At 43.3% G+C, this 21,761-nt stretch overlaps 1 protein-coding gene across 3 annotated transcripts in view; it reads right to left on the bottom strand.

The window, feature by feature from the left end:
- Positions 1–1,809: 1,809 nt before the first annotated feature.
- The window catches only part of MUC13 (mucin 13, cell surface associated), a 33,293-nt gene continuing 13,341 nt past the window's right edge, over positions 1,810–21,761 (bottom strand). Inside the window, exons 5-11 of one of the 3 annotated variants that reach the window (XM_022567597.2) lie at positions 13,691–13,842; positions 10,131–10,256; positions 9,658–9,790; positions 8,962–8,999; positions 7,292–7,373; positions 4,917–5,118; positions 1,810–3,334 (exon numbers count right to left, since the gene is read on the bottom strand). In XM_022567597.2, the coding sequence (XP_022423305.2) occupies positions 4,917–5,118; positions 7,292–7,373; positions 8,962–8,999; positions 9,658–9,790; positions 10,131–10,256; positions 13,691–13,842 (733 nt within the window). In that variant the 3' untranslated portion in view covers positions 1,810–3,334. Of the gene's footprint in view, positions 3,335–4,611; positions 5,119–7,291; positions 7,374–8,961; positions 9,000–9,657; positions 9,791–10,130; positions 10,257–13,690; positions 14,763–21,761 lie in introns of those variants that run through there. The other 2 variants (XM_089910609.1, XM_089910608.1) reach the window with 2 other exon arrangements.

Raw genomic sequence — 21,761 nt, forward strand, 5'->3', positions numbered from 1 at the left:
ACCACCATCAAGATAATGAACATTCAAGATTGAGCTGGAAGGGTCCCGCTTTATACTGTTTCATAACTATTTAATATTCTATGCCAGGCATTGTGCTGGGTGAGAAGGAAACACAGACTTACCATGCAGGACCTCTTTACCAGGGAAATGAGTTCCAGGACCCGGCTGACATGAGAGAGGCGATACTTCTGCTTGAGAGGGCTGTGTGGAGAAGGGGAGGATTCGAAAAAGCTGGTCAGAAGAGATGGTGTTTTAGCTGATCTAGACAGTTGGAGGTGTTTATTAGGCAGTTGAAGGAAAGGGGCATTTCAAGTGCAGGGCACAGCACAGGCAAAAACATGGAGGTAGTATAAAATAGATAACTAATAAGAACCTGCTGTATAAAAAAAAATAAAATAAATTCCAAAAAAATGGCGGTAGGAGGAGGTGGCATGTTTAGGGAACAGCAGGTATGCCAGTGTTAGAGCACTGCGGGGGTAGTGGGAGTGGGGACGGGGGAGGAGAGGCAACTCTGGAGCACTTGAGCCACAAAGAGTCTGGCTTGAATCTCTGAGCTTGATTCTCTCAGTGGAGAACCCCTGAAAGCCTTAAGAAAGGGAGTATCATGATCAGATTCACATCTTAGAAAGTTCATTCTGACACAGCCCTGCGAGGTTGCAGGACAGTCGTTAGAAAACCTTTGCAAAGGTCCCAGTAAGCGGAAGCAAACGAATTACACGTCCTATTATGTAAGATCAAAAGCAACTTTGGAGGCAAAAGCCATTTTCATAAATATTACACATATACATATTTGGAGCATTATTTTTATTCAAACAATAGCAATGAAATTCACCCAAGAATGGATGTACTCTGGTCCATGAAGCCCAGAGTTCTGTATGGCCCAGGACCTTTGAGAAGTGATGGAAACTGACATGGTGTAGTGCAGAGGGCCATGAGAGAGGTGGGACTCTTTAGAAAAGAGGTTCAGGGACTTCCCTGGAGGCGCAGTGGATAAGACACTGCGCTCCCAGTGCAGGGGGCCCGGGTTCGATCCCTGGTCAGGGAACTAGATCCCACAGGCATGCTGCAACTAAAACTTTGCATGCCACAACTAAGGAGCCAGTGAGCCGCAACTAAGGAGCCCACCTGCTGCAACTAAGACCCGGTGCAGCCAAATAAATAAATAATTTAAAAAAAAAAAAAAGAAAGAAAAGAGGTTCAAATAGCCTACTTTTAGCACTAAATCCAGAATCATCTTCAAACGTAAAGGAGGTAACATGCAGGTCAGAACTAGAGACTGTGATGTCAAGTTACAGTGGTCAGCCAATTTTAAGTTATGTCTTCATTAATTCTGTTAACCTATTGATTGCTGACTAATATTTTTACTGTGGGCGTTAATAGGTCATACGAGTTTCTTTTATTATGTTCACCAGCTAGCCTTGAGAACACAAGAGTAATCACAAGCTGTATCAGTGAGGATGCTTCCACCTGCAAAAACAGAAGCAACTACTCAAACTGTCCTAATAGTAAAGTCCAGAGCCTTCAGGGATGGTCTGATCAGAGCACCAGCTCCATTCTTCCATGGTTCTCTCAGCTTTGCCCTCCTCTATGTGTCAGCTCAGCAAAACTGAAGCAGTTCGACGCCTCACATCCTCAACCCCGCTCTCCAGAACAACGAGTTTCTCCTCCTCCAAGCCTCCTACCAACATCTGAGATTTATTCTAATCATATCCACTTGTGCCATATGCTTGCTAAGTCAATCACTGGCAAGCCGGCATGGGATTCCACTGATTGGCTTGGGCCAACCAAGGCCTACATTTGGAGCTAGGGGTCGGATCAATCCCACCCAAAATGCTTGGTTGCTTCAAAATGGAAGAGTTGTGGGATACGCCTGGGGAAGCAGCCAAAAATGTCTATTCCATGACAAAAAAAAATTACCTTGGGTAATCCAACAGCCCCTAATGAGCAGATGTTAATCAATTCGGTTTACCATGTGTCATGTTTGCTATTGAAAGTGAAACTTAACTGCTATGTGCATCACCCAGAGTCCCAAACACAAGGGAGGACACCATCTATTAAAGACACTTTATTTGTTACTGCTAATAGTTAACAGTCAAGAACAAATAATAACAACAAATAAAAATAACTTGCAAAGAGACCAGACATTAGACATAAACAAGGATACTACTAACATTAAAGAAAGCCTGTGCTGGAGGTGGCTGCCCCCATTCTCAGCTCTGTGTGTGTGTTAGTGACCACGGCTAAGGCTCTGTCCCCAGGGAAGGCTGAGGCTTTGGCGGAATACCTCTGGAGTCTGTATCACGAGACTGAACATTTGGATCCAGAGCACAAGCTCCCTCTCACCATAAGCCAGTCAGAATGTCTACAATTTCAAAGTGACTTCAAGCTCTTGCTCTGGGGGCTCTGTCTTCACATCCTCTCCTAGGTTCTAAATCTTGGGTAGGGCATGAATTAGAGGAAATGCCCATTTGCTCATTGAGGAGGGGAATCTGAGGATGAAGGTGGGCCCTGGGTACCTTCTCCCTTACTCAGCCTCCAGCCCAGCTTCCTTCTACCTCTGTTCCTCCTTCTCCTGGTCACATTTTTCCCTACTGACTCCCCTACCTACCGGCATTTCAAACCCTCTAGAACGTACCCCTGCAGAGGACATTTCTAGTTCAGGCCTTCTAGTTGACATTAAGAAGGCCCTGGATTGCCAGTAACTGCTCCCAAAAAGCTAAGGGACCTGTCTCTTTTTATCTGTCCTCTTGATTTGAACCCAGGTCACAAGCTCCTGGCAGTTCAAGGGTAATGAAATCCCTACATTTGAGGAAAAGAAGGAGCTTCCCTGTTTTAACTTGCCAGAGAATGAACCTGAGCATCTTCAAGGATGGTATGTCCTCCCATCTCCTAGGACCTCCACAGCTGATGTGTAAGAGTCTCCCAGAATACGTCACTTATCTACAGGGTATCAACTCAAAGCAACACTCTTCTAGACTCTTTCAGGAGTGAAAAATCCTGGGGAGCTTCCCTCTAGATAGATAGAATGATTACTGTTGCACGGCCAGGAAAAAAAAACCTAACTATTGTACTGATTGGAGCAAATCAACTACCTTAAGTATAGATGCTTACTAATAGCATCTATGTGCATTTAATTTCATAGGTACTTAGTTAGCAAACAAGCTGTATTCATTGCAAACAGTCACAACTTCCATTCAGAGAAGCTGGATGGAAGAGAAATACCAAAGGCCAGACCTTCATGGCTGCTCCCTTCTCCATCAGTCTTTGAAACACTCAAAATAAAAGCTCATACGTTGGGTTGAGGGGCCATGGATGGTTCCAAATTTTTACCGTTCTAGACAAAACGAGAGAGAGAGAAAGAGAGGGGGAAAAAAACTCTTAGAAAAGAAGTATTCCAACAGAAACATATGAGAAAATTTAGATTCATAAATGATTAACATTATTGTAATTAACACAATTTGAATACTATTATTCAAATTAGAACCCATCGCGCTGTGTTCTTTATGCATTTTGGCTTATGTGATATCTACCCTCTGAGGTAGGCTTCATTTTAACCATTTCACAGATGAGAAAACAAACCCACAGAAGTCAAATAACTTGTCTGAGATCACACAGCTCGTAGCAGGAAGGGCCAGGCTGTGAACCCAGGTCTGTCTGATTCTAAATCCCATGCCTGTTCAGCCACTAAAGGGCTTTCTTCAGAGGTTATACTTGAAGTAAGGGCTCCACTGTGGGGAAAGGGAGGTTTGAAATGAGTTCCATGGTTAAGGTTCACCTCATGTAGGGCCAAAGGGAGGTCCATCTCGGCTCTTGCTGGCTAGACCCTGTGTCCGACCCCACACAGCGCATTTTGTGCAAGTCATCCCTTCGTGCACGCATGGAACACTTAGATTCCATGACTGAAGGAAAGCTGATACGTAAAATCAACCGTGGGATTTCAAACTAAAAATAAGTCAGATTTTCCCAGAATATTCAAAGTGCGTTAAGATCCACAAAGGATGACCCGCTCACCTGGGCCGCCTGCAGAAGCAACGCTCACACACGGGGAGTGGGGATACTGTGCTCCCCTTCCCCGGCCCCTCTACCACCCTCCTGGATCCCCCTTCTCTTTCAGCCTCTTTATTTTTCTTCTCTCCTGGGGATACCTCACCCCTCCTTCTTTCCCTTTCTCCCCACTCTTCCTCTTTTAAACAAGTCATTTCTCTCCTTTCCTCTCTTCTTCGCCCTCTCTCTTCTCTGGCCACTTTTCCTCTCCCTTCTGTCTTGTCACTCCTCCCCAAGGGAGTCCTCTCTGACAGGCTTTCTCCTTTCAGTATTTCATTTGGTCACACTGAGCAATGCCAGCTACGATTCTCCAAAACAAATCTAACAAGGACAAGCTACTTGCCTTGAAAGTCCTCCCAAGGGAAAGAAAATATTATCGGCCTCACTTGCCTTGTCGCTTTAGAAATTGATCGGGTGGCCTTGTGGTCTGGGGTGGGGCGGGGAGGAAAGGAGAGATTTGCCTTCATGTGGGCTGGCTGGAAAGGATCCATGTAAACAGAACCATGTTTACATCCAACAGTCTTCCCCAGGCCTGCCCTAGGTCCTAGGCCCTTCAGCAGTCTGGGAATTGTCATCACAACCACTGGAGTTGTATCCCGAGAAACATATCATTTAAGGAGACCTTAAGGGCATGTGAATTAAGATTCCTTTTTTATAGCTGAGGAAATAGATGAACAGATAAATTAAGTGGTGTGTCTAGCCACATAGATGGTCAGTGTTAGGGACCAAGTGGTGGCTACTTTCAATAGCTTTTGATGAAAAAAAAAGTCTACTGGGCAGCCAGGGCTGCTGCTGATACAACAGCCAGGTCCCAAGTCGGCCCTGGGGCATTTCACTCTGCAAAGGCAAACAGAAAGCATGCAAAGACTCACCTAATAGTCTGCGCGGGGTATACCACCCTGGATTACGTAGGGATTCTGTGGCTGACTCTCTTTGGGCAGGTTCATGTTGATCTTAGGGAAGATGCTCCCGTCTGCTCCTAGATTGCTAAAGCCGGTATTCCGCAGCTTCCGATTTTGAAAATCGTTCTCAATCAATTTCTGTTGTTCCACATTCCTCCTTTTGTTCATTGAGCTGTAATCGGTAAGAAGAATTAGGGTCTGACAATGGCAGCAAGTTCCTTGAAGCAAAAGTTAATATTTTTTCTTCAAAATGTTTTAAATTTTTGAAATAATTTCAAATTTACATGTAAGTTACCAAAAAAAAGAAAAATTACACAGAGCTCCCATACATCTATCACCCAGATTCCCCGACTGTTAACATTTCTGAACCATTTAAGAATAAGCTGCAGACCTGATGTCCATTACTGGTAATACTTCATTACTTCATTCAGTGTAGATTCCCTAAGTCTCCTCATAAGCTCCATGTAACCATCAAAACCGGAACGTTGACCCTGATCCAACGTTACCATCTAATTCCTCCAGTCCCATTTACATTTTGCTAATAATGTTAGCATTTTTCAGTGTGCTTTTGAATTATTTATGGAAATGGTAATAAAAGTCAAAGAAAAAGATGATTTGTGGTACAATTTTTCATTCAGGCAAAGTCAATGTCTACAGAAGCACCTCAGTGAACAAAATGAGTTCAAGGCATAAAGGTATTAAGGAGAAATAGGAGTTTCCCACGTTGTTCTGTGGGCCCTCAAGGACCTCAAGTGTAGGCATTCAAAGCCAAGTGGATGGACTTGCAGGTGAGGGAGGCACCTGTCCCCCAATTAACTCTGATCATGACCCTTCTCTCCTTCTGGCCTGCAGCGACAGTCCTGCCCTGTTAGAATATGGGTAGTGGGGCCAGAGGCATCCATTATGGCCACAGGGCAGTCCTGGGGTGACTCTCAGACACTGGAACGTCAGAAAGGAAGACCCACTCACCTGGTGACCCTGACAGTCAGCCCAGCCCGCCACGGAGTTCCTGCCCTGTGACAGCACCCCCATCTAAGGTAACTGACAAGAGGCTTCCTTCCCTTTGGAATGGGCAAGAAATTATAATTCTTGGAGAGCTCCCAAGAGTCATGAATCTGTGGCTGAGCAAAGAGCAAACGGGGCTCTGCAGCAGGAAGGGGAACTGAGAACCGAGGCTTTCAAGGGGCACAAGCTCTATCACAGTCCCTGAGGACCCTGGAGACTGGGGCAGTGAGCCAGTCCACTGTGGAGGAAGCAGCCTTGCTCCAGAGTCGAATGTCCTGTCCCCCACACCCCCACCCCTGGAAAAGGGAAAGTCGTGTTCTCAGTTCCCAGCTTGGCATCCTTATAATCAAGTCTCTGGGGAAGAGTTAATATCATAATGGAGTAAAAGAAGAAAAAAAAAAGAAACAAAATATTTTAGGAATGTAAACTCTATCCTCTCGCATTACAGTGAAAAACAAACCTATTTTGCCAAAATATAAAATATTAGCTAAAGGTAATTTTCAAAAAGTAGCTTTTTTAAAAAAATCACAGTAGCTCCTCACTTGGCACATTTAGAATGGAATAGATGATAGTATTCCGTCTCTATTAATGGAGGGAACTTTATCTAAATGTTTGTAGAATAAATGAATGGACCCTACTTAAGTTTTTAAGAAGGGCATTTAAGGCACAAGCTGAGAAAAGGCCATGCAGAGGTAACGTTTCTACTTAAAACCCAGGGGACTCAGTTAAGGTGGACGTTAGGCTATTTGCAGCGAGGTCCTGGGCAAGGGAGTGAATTAATGAAAATCATATTTGACAACATCAATGGAGTTAAATACTGCTAACAAAAGAGTGTTTTGTTTTGTTTTGTTTTTGAGCAGATAAAGATTTATTGCAGGGCCAAGCACATGGGTGGCTTGTGCTCAAAAGAAAACCCCTGAACTCCCAAAAGAGTTTTTAATGACATCAGAAAATGGTTGCTATGTCACTTTATAGTATTAAGCAAAAACAAACCTCAACAAAAAAAATTTTAAAGCACAAAAGATACTAAATTACATATATAACTTCATTTTAAAAAGTAGCAGAAAACCTGGAAGGATGTATGCCAAAATGTTGGTTGCTTCAGGGTGGTGGGTTTTGTGGGTGACTTTTTAGTCTGCTCCTTTACACATTTTCTATTTTCTTCAGTGATCATGTGTAGCTTATAGAATCGGAAGAAAATTCAGGTAAGACAAAAAGGGCAATGGTATTAGAGAGGCCTTGCCTTACTTTTCTTCTCTTGCCCAGGAAAGGCTGGGCGTGTTTGGAAACCAGAGTGTAATGCCGGTGGCACTGTGTCCCAGGAAAGGGACACTTCATACCTCACTAAGATGATTGCAATCACCAAGCCGAGAATGAGGATGCCAGCAATGGTGCCCACGATCGTGAGGATCAGCTGAAATGCTGAAAGGGAAAAGAGAAGAGTAGGAACGGCTTCCCCCAGGCAGACTCCCACTGTCTACTGCACAGGTACATGTGTTCCCAGTGGTTCCTGGCCATGAGGACAACTGGGCTCTGGTTTCTGACCCTCTTCCAGGACCAGGATGGGTGGGGGGCTCACCTCCTTTAGCCCTCTGTCTGCCCACCACCAACTGTGTCTTCAGAACCCAATCAAAAGAGGCAACCTTGCCAGATAAAAGAAGTCCATAAGCACAGAGGAGGCCATGGTGGCAGGACCTTCCTGGGCTTTGTGGGGGGGTGAGATCTCATCGGAGGTCCACACTACCTCCTTACCTCTGCTGGTTTGCCTGCCTGCCAGAACGGACTTTGCTGATAAACTAGGGGAACTGGGTTGGAGTTAAATTTGTCACTAACAGAGGAGCTTGATGGAATTGATGAGGGAAGAGACTGGAGGTTCATTACCACCCATTCTCCTCTGGATCTGCTTGTTTGGTGCTCTTGAAATATGGCTATGGGGTGGCAGGTAAGTGTAATTTTAACATACACAGCAGACTTCAAACACATAGTATGAAAAAAATGTAAAATATCTCATTAATCATCCTTGTACTGATTGCCCATTGAAATATTATTTTCTATATATTGAGTGAAATAAAATGTTACTAAAATCAACTTCACCTATTCCTCTTTACTTTTTAAAATTTACTTAGAGCTTTTAAAATTTGAAGCTCGTGTTACGTTTCTATTGGACAGTGCTGCTCTAGATCCCTTTGATCCTTTCTGCTACATGACTGCCCTATATGCCACCTCTAACCAGGATGCAAGGGACCATTAAGTCTGGAAAAAACCTCAAGGGTTATCTGATCCGAACTTGTCATTTTATAGGTGTAGACACTGAAAGCCCAGAAGAAAGAAATGACTTAGCAAACCCAGCCTCACAACAAAATACAGTAGAAATTAAAAGCATTTCTTATCACTAACTTTGTGGCTGGCTGGGAGGCTAACAGGAATATTCCCTTCATCTTGGATCATTGATCTTTTAGTTCATTATATAAAATTTAAAATATGAAATCACTTAAAATATACAGTTAGTATTGTCCCAATCTGGTGGGGGTAGGGCCTGGGAGGGAACCAGGCAACTGAATTTATGACAACACATCCCAAATTAGTAAATAGCTCTGAGACAAAAAGATGATTTGAGCATTTGAACGTCTGGTTTCTAGTTCTGCTCTACTGTGAACATAAACATTTTTGGAATATACTGGTCTTTATCCTTTTTAGTAGCAGACAATGCATATTTAATCTAATGTAGGAAATGAATATAATGTTGGGACAAACTTCTTTGGCCTAGGACAAGTCCAGAGACACCAGCCCACCTCTTGGGCTGAGTTCTATTATTTCCCATAACAGAGAGGCTCTGCCCACAACCTAAGGGTGAGCATGGAGTGGCCTGACCCAGAAGACAAACTCCAGGTAGATTTTTCTCTCTCTTTATGAAACAAGCCAGAGACTTTGGGGGACTGGACAGAATTTTGAATGTGGTCAATGTCTGTTTCTTAGAAGCTTATTAACAAAGCAAGACTCTTCTACTCACAGTCTTCACAATCAACTCCGCTGTAGCCAAACGCACACCTAAAATACAAGGAGTAGGAGACCATGGTAAGGAGCCTTGTGGGAGCAGGTCAGAGTTCCCACCCAACCTCCATGTCTTCCTTGCACCTTTCTTTCATTCTCTCCTCCCCGTTCCGTCTCCTCTTTCTGTTTTCTTCCTTACGCTCCCATTCTTCCAGGTGAGCGCCTTTCATGGCACTCTGGAAGGTTGAGGGGGTACACAATCTCGTGTGGTTCCATTTGCTACCAACTGAACGCTCCATCTTCTGAGCGCCAGGAGGATTCAGCAGTTTGGGTGAAGCCGAGTCCCAGAGGCATGGAGCTTAGTGGGGCCCCCTCGGGCTGCGAGACCACCTGGCTCGGCCATTTATTTGCTGCCCTGTGAGTGGGGACGTGTCATTTATATTCTCCGAGCTTCAGTTTCCTCACCTGAAAATGGGGAATAAATACATTCCTGACTGTTGTTGTATGAGAAGCATTACCTGCTGTGGTTCCCAGCACACGGAGAATGTTCAAAAACTGGTGATAATGATGGTGGTGGTGATGGTGATGCTCTGTACCTACCAACTTATGCCAGCGAACCAACTTCCAGACCCTAAACTCATACGTGTGTGACAAGCTCTATCCTTTTTGCCTAGCTTCAGCTATGACAAGATGAAAAAGGAGGGATTTCTCTTACTGTTGACAGATCCCACGATCATCTTCCTTGTAGCCTGGCGGGCACACGCAGGTAGCGTTCCAGCTGTCCTTCACTAGGCATTGCTTCTCTGTGTTCTGTGTGTTGCAGTCATCAGGACACTTTGGACCCAAAGCTTCAAAAGAGAGTGATTTCTGGGTAATTTTCAGAAACAACCCCTTCAACACCAAAGTGACACATCACAGAATACAATGTTTTCACGTTGCTTTTTCTGGGTAAAACGCAGTGCTCAGTGGCTCTGCACTTGACGTGCGCCCTGTGAAGCGGCATGTGGGCCTCCTCACCAGCTCTTAGCCAAGGCCCTATCCAGGCCCACAGGACTAAAGCCAAAATTCACATCCCTCAGACTCTGAAATGCACATGGAAACTTGAGCAGGAAAGTGTGTACTTTGCAAATGCAAAAGGAGAGAGTGGAGGAGGCATGAAGAACATTTAGAAGCAGGTGGAACACTTACCAACACACTGGGGGATCTGTGGGTTCGGCCTCAGCAGCCCCGGTTTGCACTGACATAGTAAACCACTGGTGCAGTCATCTTGCCCATTCTCTTTCTCACAACCATAATAATCACAGCGATCTTGCTCTAAGAGGTACAAATAATTCAAAGACATATTTAGCAAGACAATACGGATACGGTAACTTGTGAAAGCACCCCATTCCATTGTGGATATTGTTGCCTTTTAACACATTTTGGGATTCAACCAATGAAAATCTGAGATTCTGAAATTCAACTCCCCAGTGGATCTCTTCTATAACTATTTCCTTATATTATTCAATTAAAATTAATTCAATCCAGTGCAATGCAATGATGTTCCAAGTCTCTTTTGCACCTACCTCTTTGCTAGGTTCCACAAGGGACACAGTAGCTGCATAAGTTTTGGACCCCATCTTTGGAGAGTTACCTGTTTATACCCTTAGAGAATCGCATCCAGCAACTTGTAATACAGACTTTAAGTACAGCGGGAATTCAGGGGCTCAGGTAGCTAAAGGTAACATCGTGGAGGAGGTGGAAATTGGGCTAAGTCTTGAAAGATAGGGAAGATTTGAACAGTCAAAGGAGAGGCAAGGTCTAAGTGGAGTAAACAAGGCATGAAAAGAAGTAAAGTATTCTTGTCCAGGAGTGATGGAGTTGTACTTGGGCAGGGGAGAGGCAGTGTGGTGAGGAGGAACAAAAGTGAGAACTCTTGGCTCTACCGTTGATTGGCATAAGAAAGCCATCTTTTAAGAATGTTAGTCTAGAAGCAGATTGGAAGACATTAGGGACAAAAAGATGAATCTGAGAATAGATTAGGGGGAGAGAATAGGAGCAGGTAGAACAGATATGTGGTTACTCTCTTCTAAACATCCCAAACCTGTAACTAACCTTCCTTCATTACCTGCCATTTGAAAATGCCTCTAAATAAAAACCAGAGAAAGAGATTCTACAACTTTTGACACAGAAAAGAGAATCTGTCTTTGCAGCAGAAGCAAGAGAGCAGGAAAAAGTGTTTTTCTCTAAAAGTTCTGAGCTCTCCCTTCCATGTGCTGGGCGGCTCATGCTCCTGTGGCCATCTCTAGCTGGCATCATTCGGTAATCTGTTAATGTACCTAAGAGCACATGCCTGGTCTCAGAGTGGAGAAATGTTGAGAAGAGTTGTCCAAAAAAAGAGCAATTCTCAGCCCTGAGACCAGATGGTTTCAAGTCTTCCAGGGCTCAGAACCAAGGCAGTTACTAAGTAGAGCCAAATGAGAGAATTGCAAGGGTCCCCAACTTTATTTTGAAGAATGCACTGGTTATTTTCATCTGACAACCACTTGGAGTGGTCAGTCCCCATGCTGATGGGGATCCTCAACTTCCTCACACTTGCTAGAAGTCTCATTCAGCCCAAAGCAGAGCCAATGATAAGGTTTTTGTCTTGCCTTGCTGACAATTTCATCTTCTGGGGGTAGAGGTTCTGATGGCATGAATTGCTACTCTGGACAAAATTGTGACCCTCAGGAGAAATTTATTGGCAGGTGGAAGTGATGAGTCCCTTGGAAGACAAGGACCAAGTGACAGTCAGAAAGAGGAGTATGACTTTGAGAGAGTAAATATTGAAATGTTCAAAAAGGATAAGGTGTAGTTCCATGGCATGAGACTCTGGAAGATGAAAACAGTTCAGGAAAGTAAGAAGCTCTGAAAATGTAATTCTAACTGTGCAGCTGCAAATGATCCCAACAAGCTGTAAAGAAAAAAAAAAAAAATGGGAGAGGGCCAGGTAATATAAGAAACTGGCATGGTTTGCACAGGAAGCTCTCAGATGAGAGACATAAAATATAAAAAGAAGATCCTATAACCAATGATGGAATATTAAAAGTGTGACAGAGACAGTCTAGAGTCCCAAATGAGCTCAGGCTTGTCACAAACAAAACCCAAAGCAACAACAGCAACAAAAACCCAACAACAAAGAGCAAAGGGTTAAAAATAAAAAATGGGCAAATGAATGAAAGGGTGTATGTTTTCCACGTTACAGGGGCTCATGGAAAGGCCAGGCCTGGTTGGTGTAGTGTTGATGAATGACATGAGAAAAACAGAATGGCTTCAGAACAATTTTTCTCCTGTCTTGCCAGGAAATAATACTTGGATGGAAGAGAGTTGAATGGACATTGCTAAAGGGACCGCAGCCCATGGAGCGGGTGGAGTGCAGGGGAGCCCCCATCTTTTCTAATAGAATTTTAAGTGTTTTATTCCAGAGCATTTACATTCCAGGTCCTGAGAGAACAGTGATCATCTGTGAAATCTTGAAAAAGAGAGAAGGTGCTAGAAAACCATAAATGAACAGAATTTGATTATATTTTCAAAAAGAGAAATAAGTTTTGCAAATTAGGACATGGAGGTTACAATAAGCAAAAAGCAAAAATTTAAGAGACTAAAGAAGGAGTTGCAGAAGGATCAAAATGAAAGATGAGGAAGGCAGAATGGGATCAGGAGAATGGTGAGTGGAGGTCCAGAGAGAAGAGGACTTCAGGAATGGGAGGATACTAGTATCAAATGTTACAGAAAAGTCAGATAAGTTGTGTCTCAACAGAGGCCTTTGGGTTTGGCAACCAGGACTGAGAACCAGTTGCACAGAGCTGCCCCCAGGGCTGGCCCTGGACACCTCTGAAATGAGGAACTCCTGATGACTGCTGTGGTGATTGCAGTAATAGTGCCAGTTTATTCCTGCCTTCCTGTGTCCATGCCCCTTCGTAGGGCCTGCCACACTGTGCTTTGTCATGTGAATTGCTTTGGCCGTCAGGACAGCTGTAAATATAACATTAGCAGAGAGTGAGAAGCACCTGTGTACTGAAATGTGCCCTCTTGTTGCTCTTGAAGCCCTTTTGGACTAACCTGCTGGAGGATGGGAGATCATGTGGAGCAGAGACAAACTGTCCAGCTGAGCCATCTTAGATCAGTCAGCCCTCAGCTGATCTACCTGGCAGCTAATGCCCGATGCTTAAGTGAGCCAAGCAGAGATCAGCCGAGCCCCGCCTAGATGAGCAGAACTGCCCAGGTAAGCCCAAATTCTGACACACAGAATTATAGCGTTATAATAAATAAATGGTTGTTGTTTAGGCCACTAAGATTTGGGGTGCTTGTAACACAGTAAAAATGAATTGTTAACAGCTGTCCTGTGGGGGGGGGTTGTGTCTGCCTAAAGGGGAAACAGTATAGATAAAACTTTCTATAGCATTTGGAAAGCTAAAACTTGGTATAGAGCCCTCTTGTTTCTCCTTTCTTCATCTTTCCTCGTCCAGAGGCTATTTGTCCAAGACTACCTTCCAAGAAGAGGAACAAACTAGTCAGTCTGATGACTTGGGGGATGGTTATAAAGGAGCAGAAGCCAAATGACAGGGGAAAGGGAGGGAGGAAGAAAGGACAGATTCAAAGGAAACTGGGAGATGTCTGTGGATTCAATTATCAAGTGCTTCTGGCCCCCTTCAAACATATAATAGAAAAATTTATGAAAAGTAGATAGGTCTTCAGGTAATCGTCATATAAAATTATTTCATACTTACCGATGTAGCTTGTAAACTCATTTGCACTGTGTTTAATTGCTCTTTCAATGGCACGTGATACGGTTTCTTCAGTTTGTTTTGTAGTTTCCAGAAAAATGTTTACTACTGCTACATCAACAGTATGCATTGCAGATCTTGCTGAAGGAGATGTGCTAAAAATGAAATGAATCCATCACTTGATGAATTGAACTGAAGCATAAACAAATAGGTCTTCACAGCAGAAGCAAGAAGAAATATAATTCTGCAGCCTGTGGAAGGAAAACCACATTCACAGAAAGACAGACAAAATGAAAAGGCAGAGGACTTTGTACCAGATGAAAGAACAAGATAAAACCCCAGAAAAACAACTAAATGAAGTGGAGATAGGCAACCTTCCAGAAAAAGAATTCAGAATAATGATAGTGAAGATGATCCAGTACCTAGGAAAAAGAATGGAGGCAAAGATCAAGAAGATGCAAGAAATGTTTAACAAAGACCTAGAAGAATTAAGAACAAAAACTTAGAAGAATTAAAGAACAAACAAACAGAAATGAACAATACAATAACTGAACTGAAAAATACACTAGAAGGAATCAATAGCAGAATAACTGAGGCAGAAGAACAGATAAGTACCTGGAAGGCAGAATGGTGGAATTCACTGCCACAGAACAGAATAAAGAAAAAAGAATGAAAAGAAATGAAGACAGCCCATGAGACCTCTGGGACATTAAACACAACAACATTTGCATTATAGGGGTTCGAGAAGGAGAAGAGAGAGAGAAAGGACCAGAGAAAATATTTGAAGAGATTATAGTCAAAAACTTCCCTAACATGGGAAAGGAAATAGCCACCCAAGTCCAGGAAGTGAAGAGAGTCCCATACAGGATAAACACAAGGAGAAACATGCTGAGACACATAGTAATCCAACTGACAAAAATTAAAGACAAAGAAAATTTATTGAAAGCAGCAAGGGAAAAATGACAAATAACATACAAGGGAACTCCCATATAAGGTTAACAGCTGATTTCTCAGCAGAAACTCTACAAGCCAGAAGGGAGTGGCATGATATATTTAAAGTGATGAAAGGGAAGAACCTACAACCAAGATTACTCTACCTGGCAAGGATCTCATTCAGATTCAATGGAGAAATCAAAAGCTTTACAGACAAGCAAAACCTAAGAGAACTCAGCACCACCAAACCAGCTCTACAACAAATGCTAAAGGAACTTCTCTAACTGGGAAACACAAGAGAAGAAAAGGACCTACAAAAACAAACCCAAAACCATTAAGAAAATGGTAATAGGAACATACATAATTACCTTAAACATGAATGGATTAAATGCTTCAACCAAAAGACACAGGCTTGCTGGATGGATACAAAAACAAGACCCATATATATGCTGTCTACAAGAGACCAACTTCAGAGCTAGGGACACATACAGACTGAAACTGAGGGGATGGAAAAAGATATTCCATGCAAATGGAAATCAAAAGAAAGCTGGAGTAGCAAAACTCACATCAGATAAAATAGACTTTAAAATAAAGAATGTTACAAGAGACAAGGAAGGACACTACATAATGGTCAAGGTATCAATCCAAGAAGAAGATATAACAATTATAAATATATATGCACCCAACATAGGAGCACCTCAATACATAAGGCAACTGCTAACAGCTCTAAAAGAGGAACTCGACAGTGACATAATAATAGTGGGGGACTTTAACACCTCACTAACACCAATGGACAGATCCTCCAAACAGAAAATTAATAAGGAAACACAAGCTTTAAGTGACACTATAGACCAGATAGATTTAATTGATATTTATAGGACATTCCATCCAGAAACAGCAGATTACACTTTCTTCTCAAGTGGGCACAGAACATTCTCCAGGATAGATCATGTCTTGGGTCACAAATCAAGCCTCAGTAAATTTAAGAAAACTGAAATCATATGAAGCATCTCTTCTGACCACAGTGCTATGAGATTAGAAATCAATTACAGGGGGAAAAAAAGGTAAAAAACACAAACACATGGAGGTTAAACAATATGTTACTAAATAACCAAGAGATCACTGAAGAAATCAAAGAGGAAATTAAAAAATACCTAAACACAAACTACAACGAAAACACGACAATCCAAAACCTATGGGATGCAGCAAAAGCAGTTCTAAGAGGGAAGTTTATAGCAATACAAGCCTACCTCAAGAAACAAGAAACATCTCAAATAAACAACCAAAGGCGTAACCTTACACCTTTAGGTGTAAGGCTACACCTTACATCTAAAGGAACTAGAGAAAGAAGAACAAACAACACCCAAAGTTAGTAGAAGGAAAGAAATCATAAAGATTAGAGCAGAAATAAATGAAATAGAAACAAAGAAAACAATAGCAAAGATCAATAAAACTAAAAGCTGGTTCTTTGAGAAGATAAACAAAACTGATAGACTCACTTAGCCAGACTCATCAAGAAAAAGAGGGAGCTTCCCTGGTGATGCAGTGGTTGAGAGTCCACCTGCCGATGCAGGGGACATGGGTTCGTGCCCCGGTCCGGGAAGATCCCACATGCCACGAAGCAGCTAGGCCCGTGAGCCATGGCCGCAGACCTGCGCGTCCGGAGCCTGTGCTCCACAATGGGAGAGGCCACAACAGTGAGAGTCCCATGTACGGCAAAAAAAAAAAAAAAAAAAGAAAAAAAAAGAAAAAAAAAAAGAGGGAAAGGACTCAAATCAATAAAATTAGAAAGGAAAAAGGAGAAGTTAGAACAGACACCGCAGAAATACAAAGCAACCTAAGAGACTACTACAAGCAACTCTATGCCAATAAAATGGACAACCTGGAAGAAACGGACAAATTCTTAGAGAGGTATAACCTCCCAGGACTGAACCAGGCAGAAACAGAAAATATGAACAGACCAATCACAAGTAATGAAATTGAAACTGTGATTAAAAATCTTCCAACAGGGCTTCCCTGGTGGCGCAGTGGTTGAGAGTCCGCCTGCCGGTGCAGGGGACGCGTGTTCATGCCCCGGTCCATGAGGATCCTACATGCTGCGGAGCGGCTGGGCCCATGAGCCATGGCCACTGAGCCTGCGCGTCCGGAGCCTGTGCTCTGCAACGGGAGAGGCCACAACAGTGAGAGGCCTGCGTACCACAAAAAAAAAAAAAATCTTCCAACAAACAAAAGTCCAGGACCAGATGGCTTCACAGGTGAATTCTATCAAACATTTAGACAAAAGCTAACACCCATCCTTCTCAAACTCTTCCAAAAAATTGCAGAGGAACGACCACTCCCAAACTCATTCTAGGAGGCCACCATCACCCTGATACCAAAACCAGACAAAGATCCTACAAAAAAGGAAAATGACAGACCAATATCACTGACGAATATAGATGCAAAAATCCTCAACAAAATACTAGCAAACAGAATCCAACAACACATTAAAAGGATCATACACCATGATCAAGTCGGATTTATCCCAGGGATGCAAGGATTCTTCAATATATGCAAATCAATCATTGTGATACACCATATTAACAAATTGAAGAATAAAAACCATATGATCATCTCAATAGATGCAGAAAAAGCTTTTCACAAAATTCAACACCCATTTATGATAAACACTCTCCAGAAAGTGGGCATAGAGGGAACCTACCTCAACATAATAAAGGCCATATATGACAAACCCACAGCAAACATCATTCTCAATGGTGAAAAACTGAAAACATTTCCTCTAAGATCAGGAAAAAGACAATGATGTCCACTCTCACCGCTATTATTCAGCATAGCTTTGGAAGTCCTAGCCACGGCAATCAGAGAAGAAAAAGAAATAAAAGGAATACAAATTGGAAAAGAAGAAGTAAAACTGTCACTGTTTGCAGATGACATGATACTACATGATACTACACATAGAGAATCCTAAAGATGCCACCAGAAAACTACTAGAGCTAATCAGTGAATTTGGTAAAGTTGCAGGATACAAAATTAATGCACAGAAATCTCTTGCATTCCTATACACTAATGATGAAAAATCTGAAGGAGAAATTAAGGAAACACTCCCATTTACCATTGCAACAAAAAGAATAAAATGCCTAGGAATAAACCTACCTAGAGAGACAAAAGACCTATAGACAGAAAACTGTAAGACACTGATGAAAGAAATTAAAGATGATAACAACAGAAGGAGAGATATACCAAGTTCTTGGATTGGAAGAATCAATATTGTGAAAATGACTATACTACCCAAAGCAATCTACAAGTTCAATGCAATCCCTATGAAATTACCAATGGCATTTTTTACGGAACTAGAACAAAAAATCTTAAAATTTGTATGGAGACACAAAAGACCCCAAACAGCCAAATCAGTCTTGAAGGAAAAAAATAGAGCTAGAGGAATCAGACTTCCTGACTTCAGACTATACTACAAAGCTACAGTAATTAAGACAACATGGTACTGGCACAAAAACAGAAACATAGATCAATGGAACAAGATAGAAAGCCCAGAGATAAACCCACGCACCTATGGTCAACTAATCTATGACAAAGGAGGCAAGAATATACAATGGAGAAAAGACAGTCTCTTCAATAAGTGGGGCTGGGAAAACTGGAGAGCTACATGTAAAAGAATGAAATTAGAACACTCCGTAACACCATACACAAAGATAAACTCAAAATGGATTCGAGACCTAAATGTAAGCCCAGAAACTATAAAACTCTTAGAGGAAAACATAGGAAGAACACTCTTTGACATACATCACAGCAAGACTTTTTTTGATCTATCTCCTAAGGTAATGGAAATAAAATAAAAAATAAACAGGGGCTTCCCTGGTGGCGCAGTGGTTGAGAGTCCGCCTGCTGATGCAGGGGACACGGGTTCGTGTCCCGGTCCAGGAAGGTCCCACATGCCGCGGAGCGGCTGGGCCCGTGAGCCATGGCTACTGAGCCTGCGCGTCTGGAGCCTGTGCTCCGCAATGGGAGAGGCCACAGCAGTGAGAGGCCCGCGTACTGCAAAAACAAAAAACAAAAACAAACAAACAAAAAAATAAACAAATGGGACCTAATGAAACTTAAAAGCTTTTGCAAGCAAAGGAAACTACAAACAAGATGAAAAGACAATCCTCAGAATAGGAGAAAATATTTGCAAATGAATCAACAGACAAAGGATTAATCTCCAAAATATATAAACAGCACATGCAGCGTAATATTAAAAACACAAACAACCCAATCCAAAAATGGGCAGAAGACCTAAATAGACATTTCTCCAAAGAAGACATACAGATGGCCAAGAAGCACATGAAAAGATGCTCAACATCACTAATTATTAGAGAAATGCAAATCAAAACTACAATGAGGTATCACCTCACACAAGTTAGAATGGGCATCATCAGAAAAGCTACAAACAACAAATGCTGGAGAGGGTGTGGAGAAAAGGGAACCCTCTTGCTCTTTTGGTGGGAATGTAAGTTGATACAGCCATTATGGAGAACAGTATAGAGGTTTCTTAAAAAACTAAAAATAAAATTACCATATGACCCAGCAATCCCACTACTGGGCATATACCCTGAGAAAACCATAATTCAAAAAGACACATGCACCCCAATGTTCATTGCAGCACTATTTACAATAGCCAGGTCATGGAAGCAACCTAAATGCCCATCGACAGACAAATGGATAAAGAAGTTGTGGTACATATGTACAATGGAATATTACTCAGTCATAAAAAGGAATGAAAGTGGGTCATTTGTAGAGAAGTGGATGGATCTAGAGACTGTCATACAGAGTGAAGTAAGTCAGAAAGAGAAAAACAAGTATCCTATATTAACGCATATATGTGGAACCTAGAAAAATGGTACAGATGAACCAGTTTGCAGGGCAGAAATAGAGACACAGATGTAGAGAACAAACGTATGGACACCAAGGGGGGAACCTGGAGGGGGTGGTGGTGGTGGGATGAATTGGGAGATTTTGATTGATATATATATACTACTATGTATAAAATAGATAACTAATAAGAACCTGCTGTATAAAAAATAAATAAAATTCCAAAAAGAAAAAAAAAATGGTCTTCAGACCTCCCAGACTCTCAGATCTCTCAGCACTAGTCCCTACCCATTGTTTTGTTCTTTGGGGTTTTTTTGCGGTACACGGGCCTCTCACTGTTGTGGCCTCTCCCATTGCGGAGCACAGGCTCCGGACGCGCAGGCCCAGCGGCCATGACTCACGGGCCCAGCTGCTCCACGGCACGTGGGATCCTCCCGGACCGGGGCATGAACCTGTGTCCCCTGCAACGGCAGGCGGACTCTCAACCACTGCGCCACCAGGGAAGCCCCCCACCCATTGTTTTATATCCACCGTTGAGGCTCACATAGGGAGGCATGGGGTTGCCATAAGATGGCCATTTATAGGCCTAGAGATCTCTATTCAGCATGCATTCGGAGGAAATCTAGGGCTATAGCAAGGTCTTGTTGGAAGAGACTTAGAAAAATTGTGGACAATCATTTTTAGGATTAAGGAGCCTGGAGTGAAGCAGAAGTAGAATAAGTGATATCTGAAACAGTAAGCTGTCACTTTCTGCAGAAAGTCAAGAGTAGGTCTCTTGATGAGCTGTAAAATCTCAGATTTGTGCTTTGAGAGAGACAGAGGGGTGTGTGTTCCTGCCTGTGCACAGAGAGAACAGTAATCAACCATACAGAGTCTGGATCATTCCAAGAAAGGGCCCAGGAAGCCAGAAGTCAGCTTCAAAGTGTGTGTGTGTGTGTGTGTGTGTGTGTGTGTGTGTGTGAGATTGGACCTGGGCACACCTGACCCAGAGGAGAACTGATCCCAAGGAGGGATGGGGCGGTGAGAAGCATCAGAATATAATACCAAATCACATCGCCAGATACTAAGTGCTTGCTACGAGCAAGACATCATAAGAATCTCTCTGATCAGCACTGCCGCTTGGGGCCCTGAGATCAGCTGTACCAAGTTCTAATTCTTTCATTATCCAAAAAAGAATCAAGGGATACAACCACTGAGAGAGAAAAAAAAGGACTTTAAAAAACTTCTTCCTGCCATTCGCCCGGCGGTGGGTGGTTGCCACAGCTGGTTTAGGTCCCCGACCACTGGGCCCCCTTGTCAGGAGGAGGCAGCCTCCGGGCTGGGGAGAAGGCACTGCCACCTCGGGCGGCCGACGCGGTCCCCTGGGACAGTGCACTTCCTGGCCTCGGTTCCCCGCTGAGTTCGGTTTCCGGGGTTCAGGCCCGGCTCCCCTTCCTGGTCTCTCTTCTCTCGCTGGGCCGGTTTATCAGGAGAAGATTGTTTTCCAGGGCTAGAAACTGGACTTCTGATGACGTTTGACCCAGCGGCAGCAATAGCAGGCAACGTGACTTCAAAGCTGGGCTCAGCTTTTGTTTCTTCCCTCTTGTAATCACAAAACCCATTTCGGACCAGGAATTCCAATCATGTCTGTGATGGTGGTGAGAAAGAAGGTGACACGGAAATGGGAGAAACTCCTAGGCAGGAACACCTTCTGTTGTGATGGCCACGTGATGATGGCCCGGCAAAAGGGCATCTTCTGTTTGACCCTCTTCCTCATCCTGGGGACGTGTACACTCTTCTTCGCCTTCGAATGCCGCTACCTGGCTGTCCAGCTGTCTCCTGCCGTCCCTGTGTTTGCTGCCATGCTCTTCCTTTTCTCCATGGCTACACTGTTGAGGACCAGCTTCAGTGATCCTGGAGTGATCCCTCGGGCCCTCCCAGATGAAGCAGTTTCATAGAAATGGAGATAGAAGGAAAGGGACTTCCCTGGTAGCACAGTGGTTAAGAATCTGCCTGCCAACGCAGGGGGCACGGGTTCGAGCCCTGGTCCGGGAAGATCCCACATGCCGTGGAGCAACTAAGCCCGTGTGCCACAACTACTGAGCCTGCGCTCTAGAGCCCGTGAGCCACAACTACTGAAGCCCACACGACTAGAGCCCATGCTCTGCAACAAGAGAAGCCACTGCAGTGAGAAGCTCACGCACCGCAACAAAGAGTAGCCCCTGCTCGCCGCAACTAGAGAAAGCCCACGTGCAGCAACGAAGACCCAATGCAGCCAAAAGTAATTAAATAAAAA

This window comes from Delphinapterus leucas, chromosome 4 (genome assembly GCF_059928025.1).
Source record: "Delphinapterus leucas isolate spDelLeu-1000000601 "Yukka" chromosome 4, BTC_Dleu_Yukka2, whole genome shotgun sequence".
In the NCBI taxonomy this organism is placed as follows: Eukaryota; Metazoa; Chordata; class Mammalia; order Artiodactyla; family Monodontidae; genus Delphinapterus; species Delphinapterus leucas.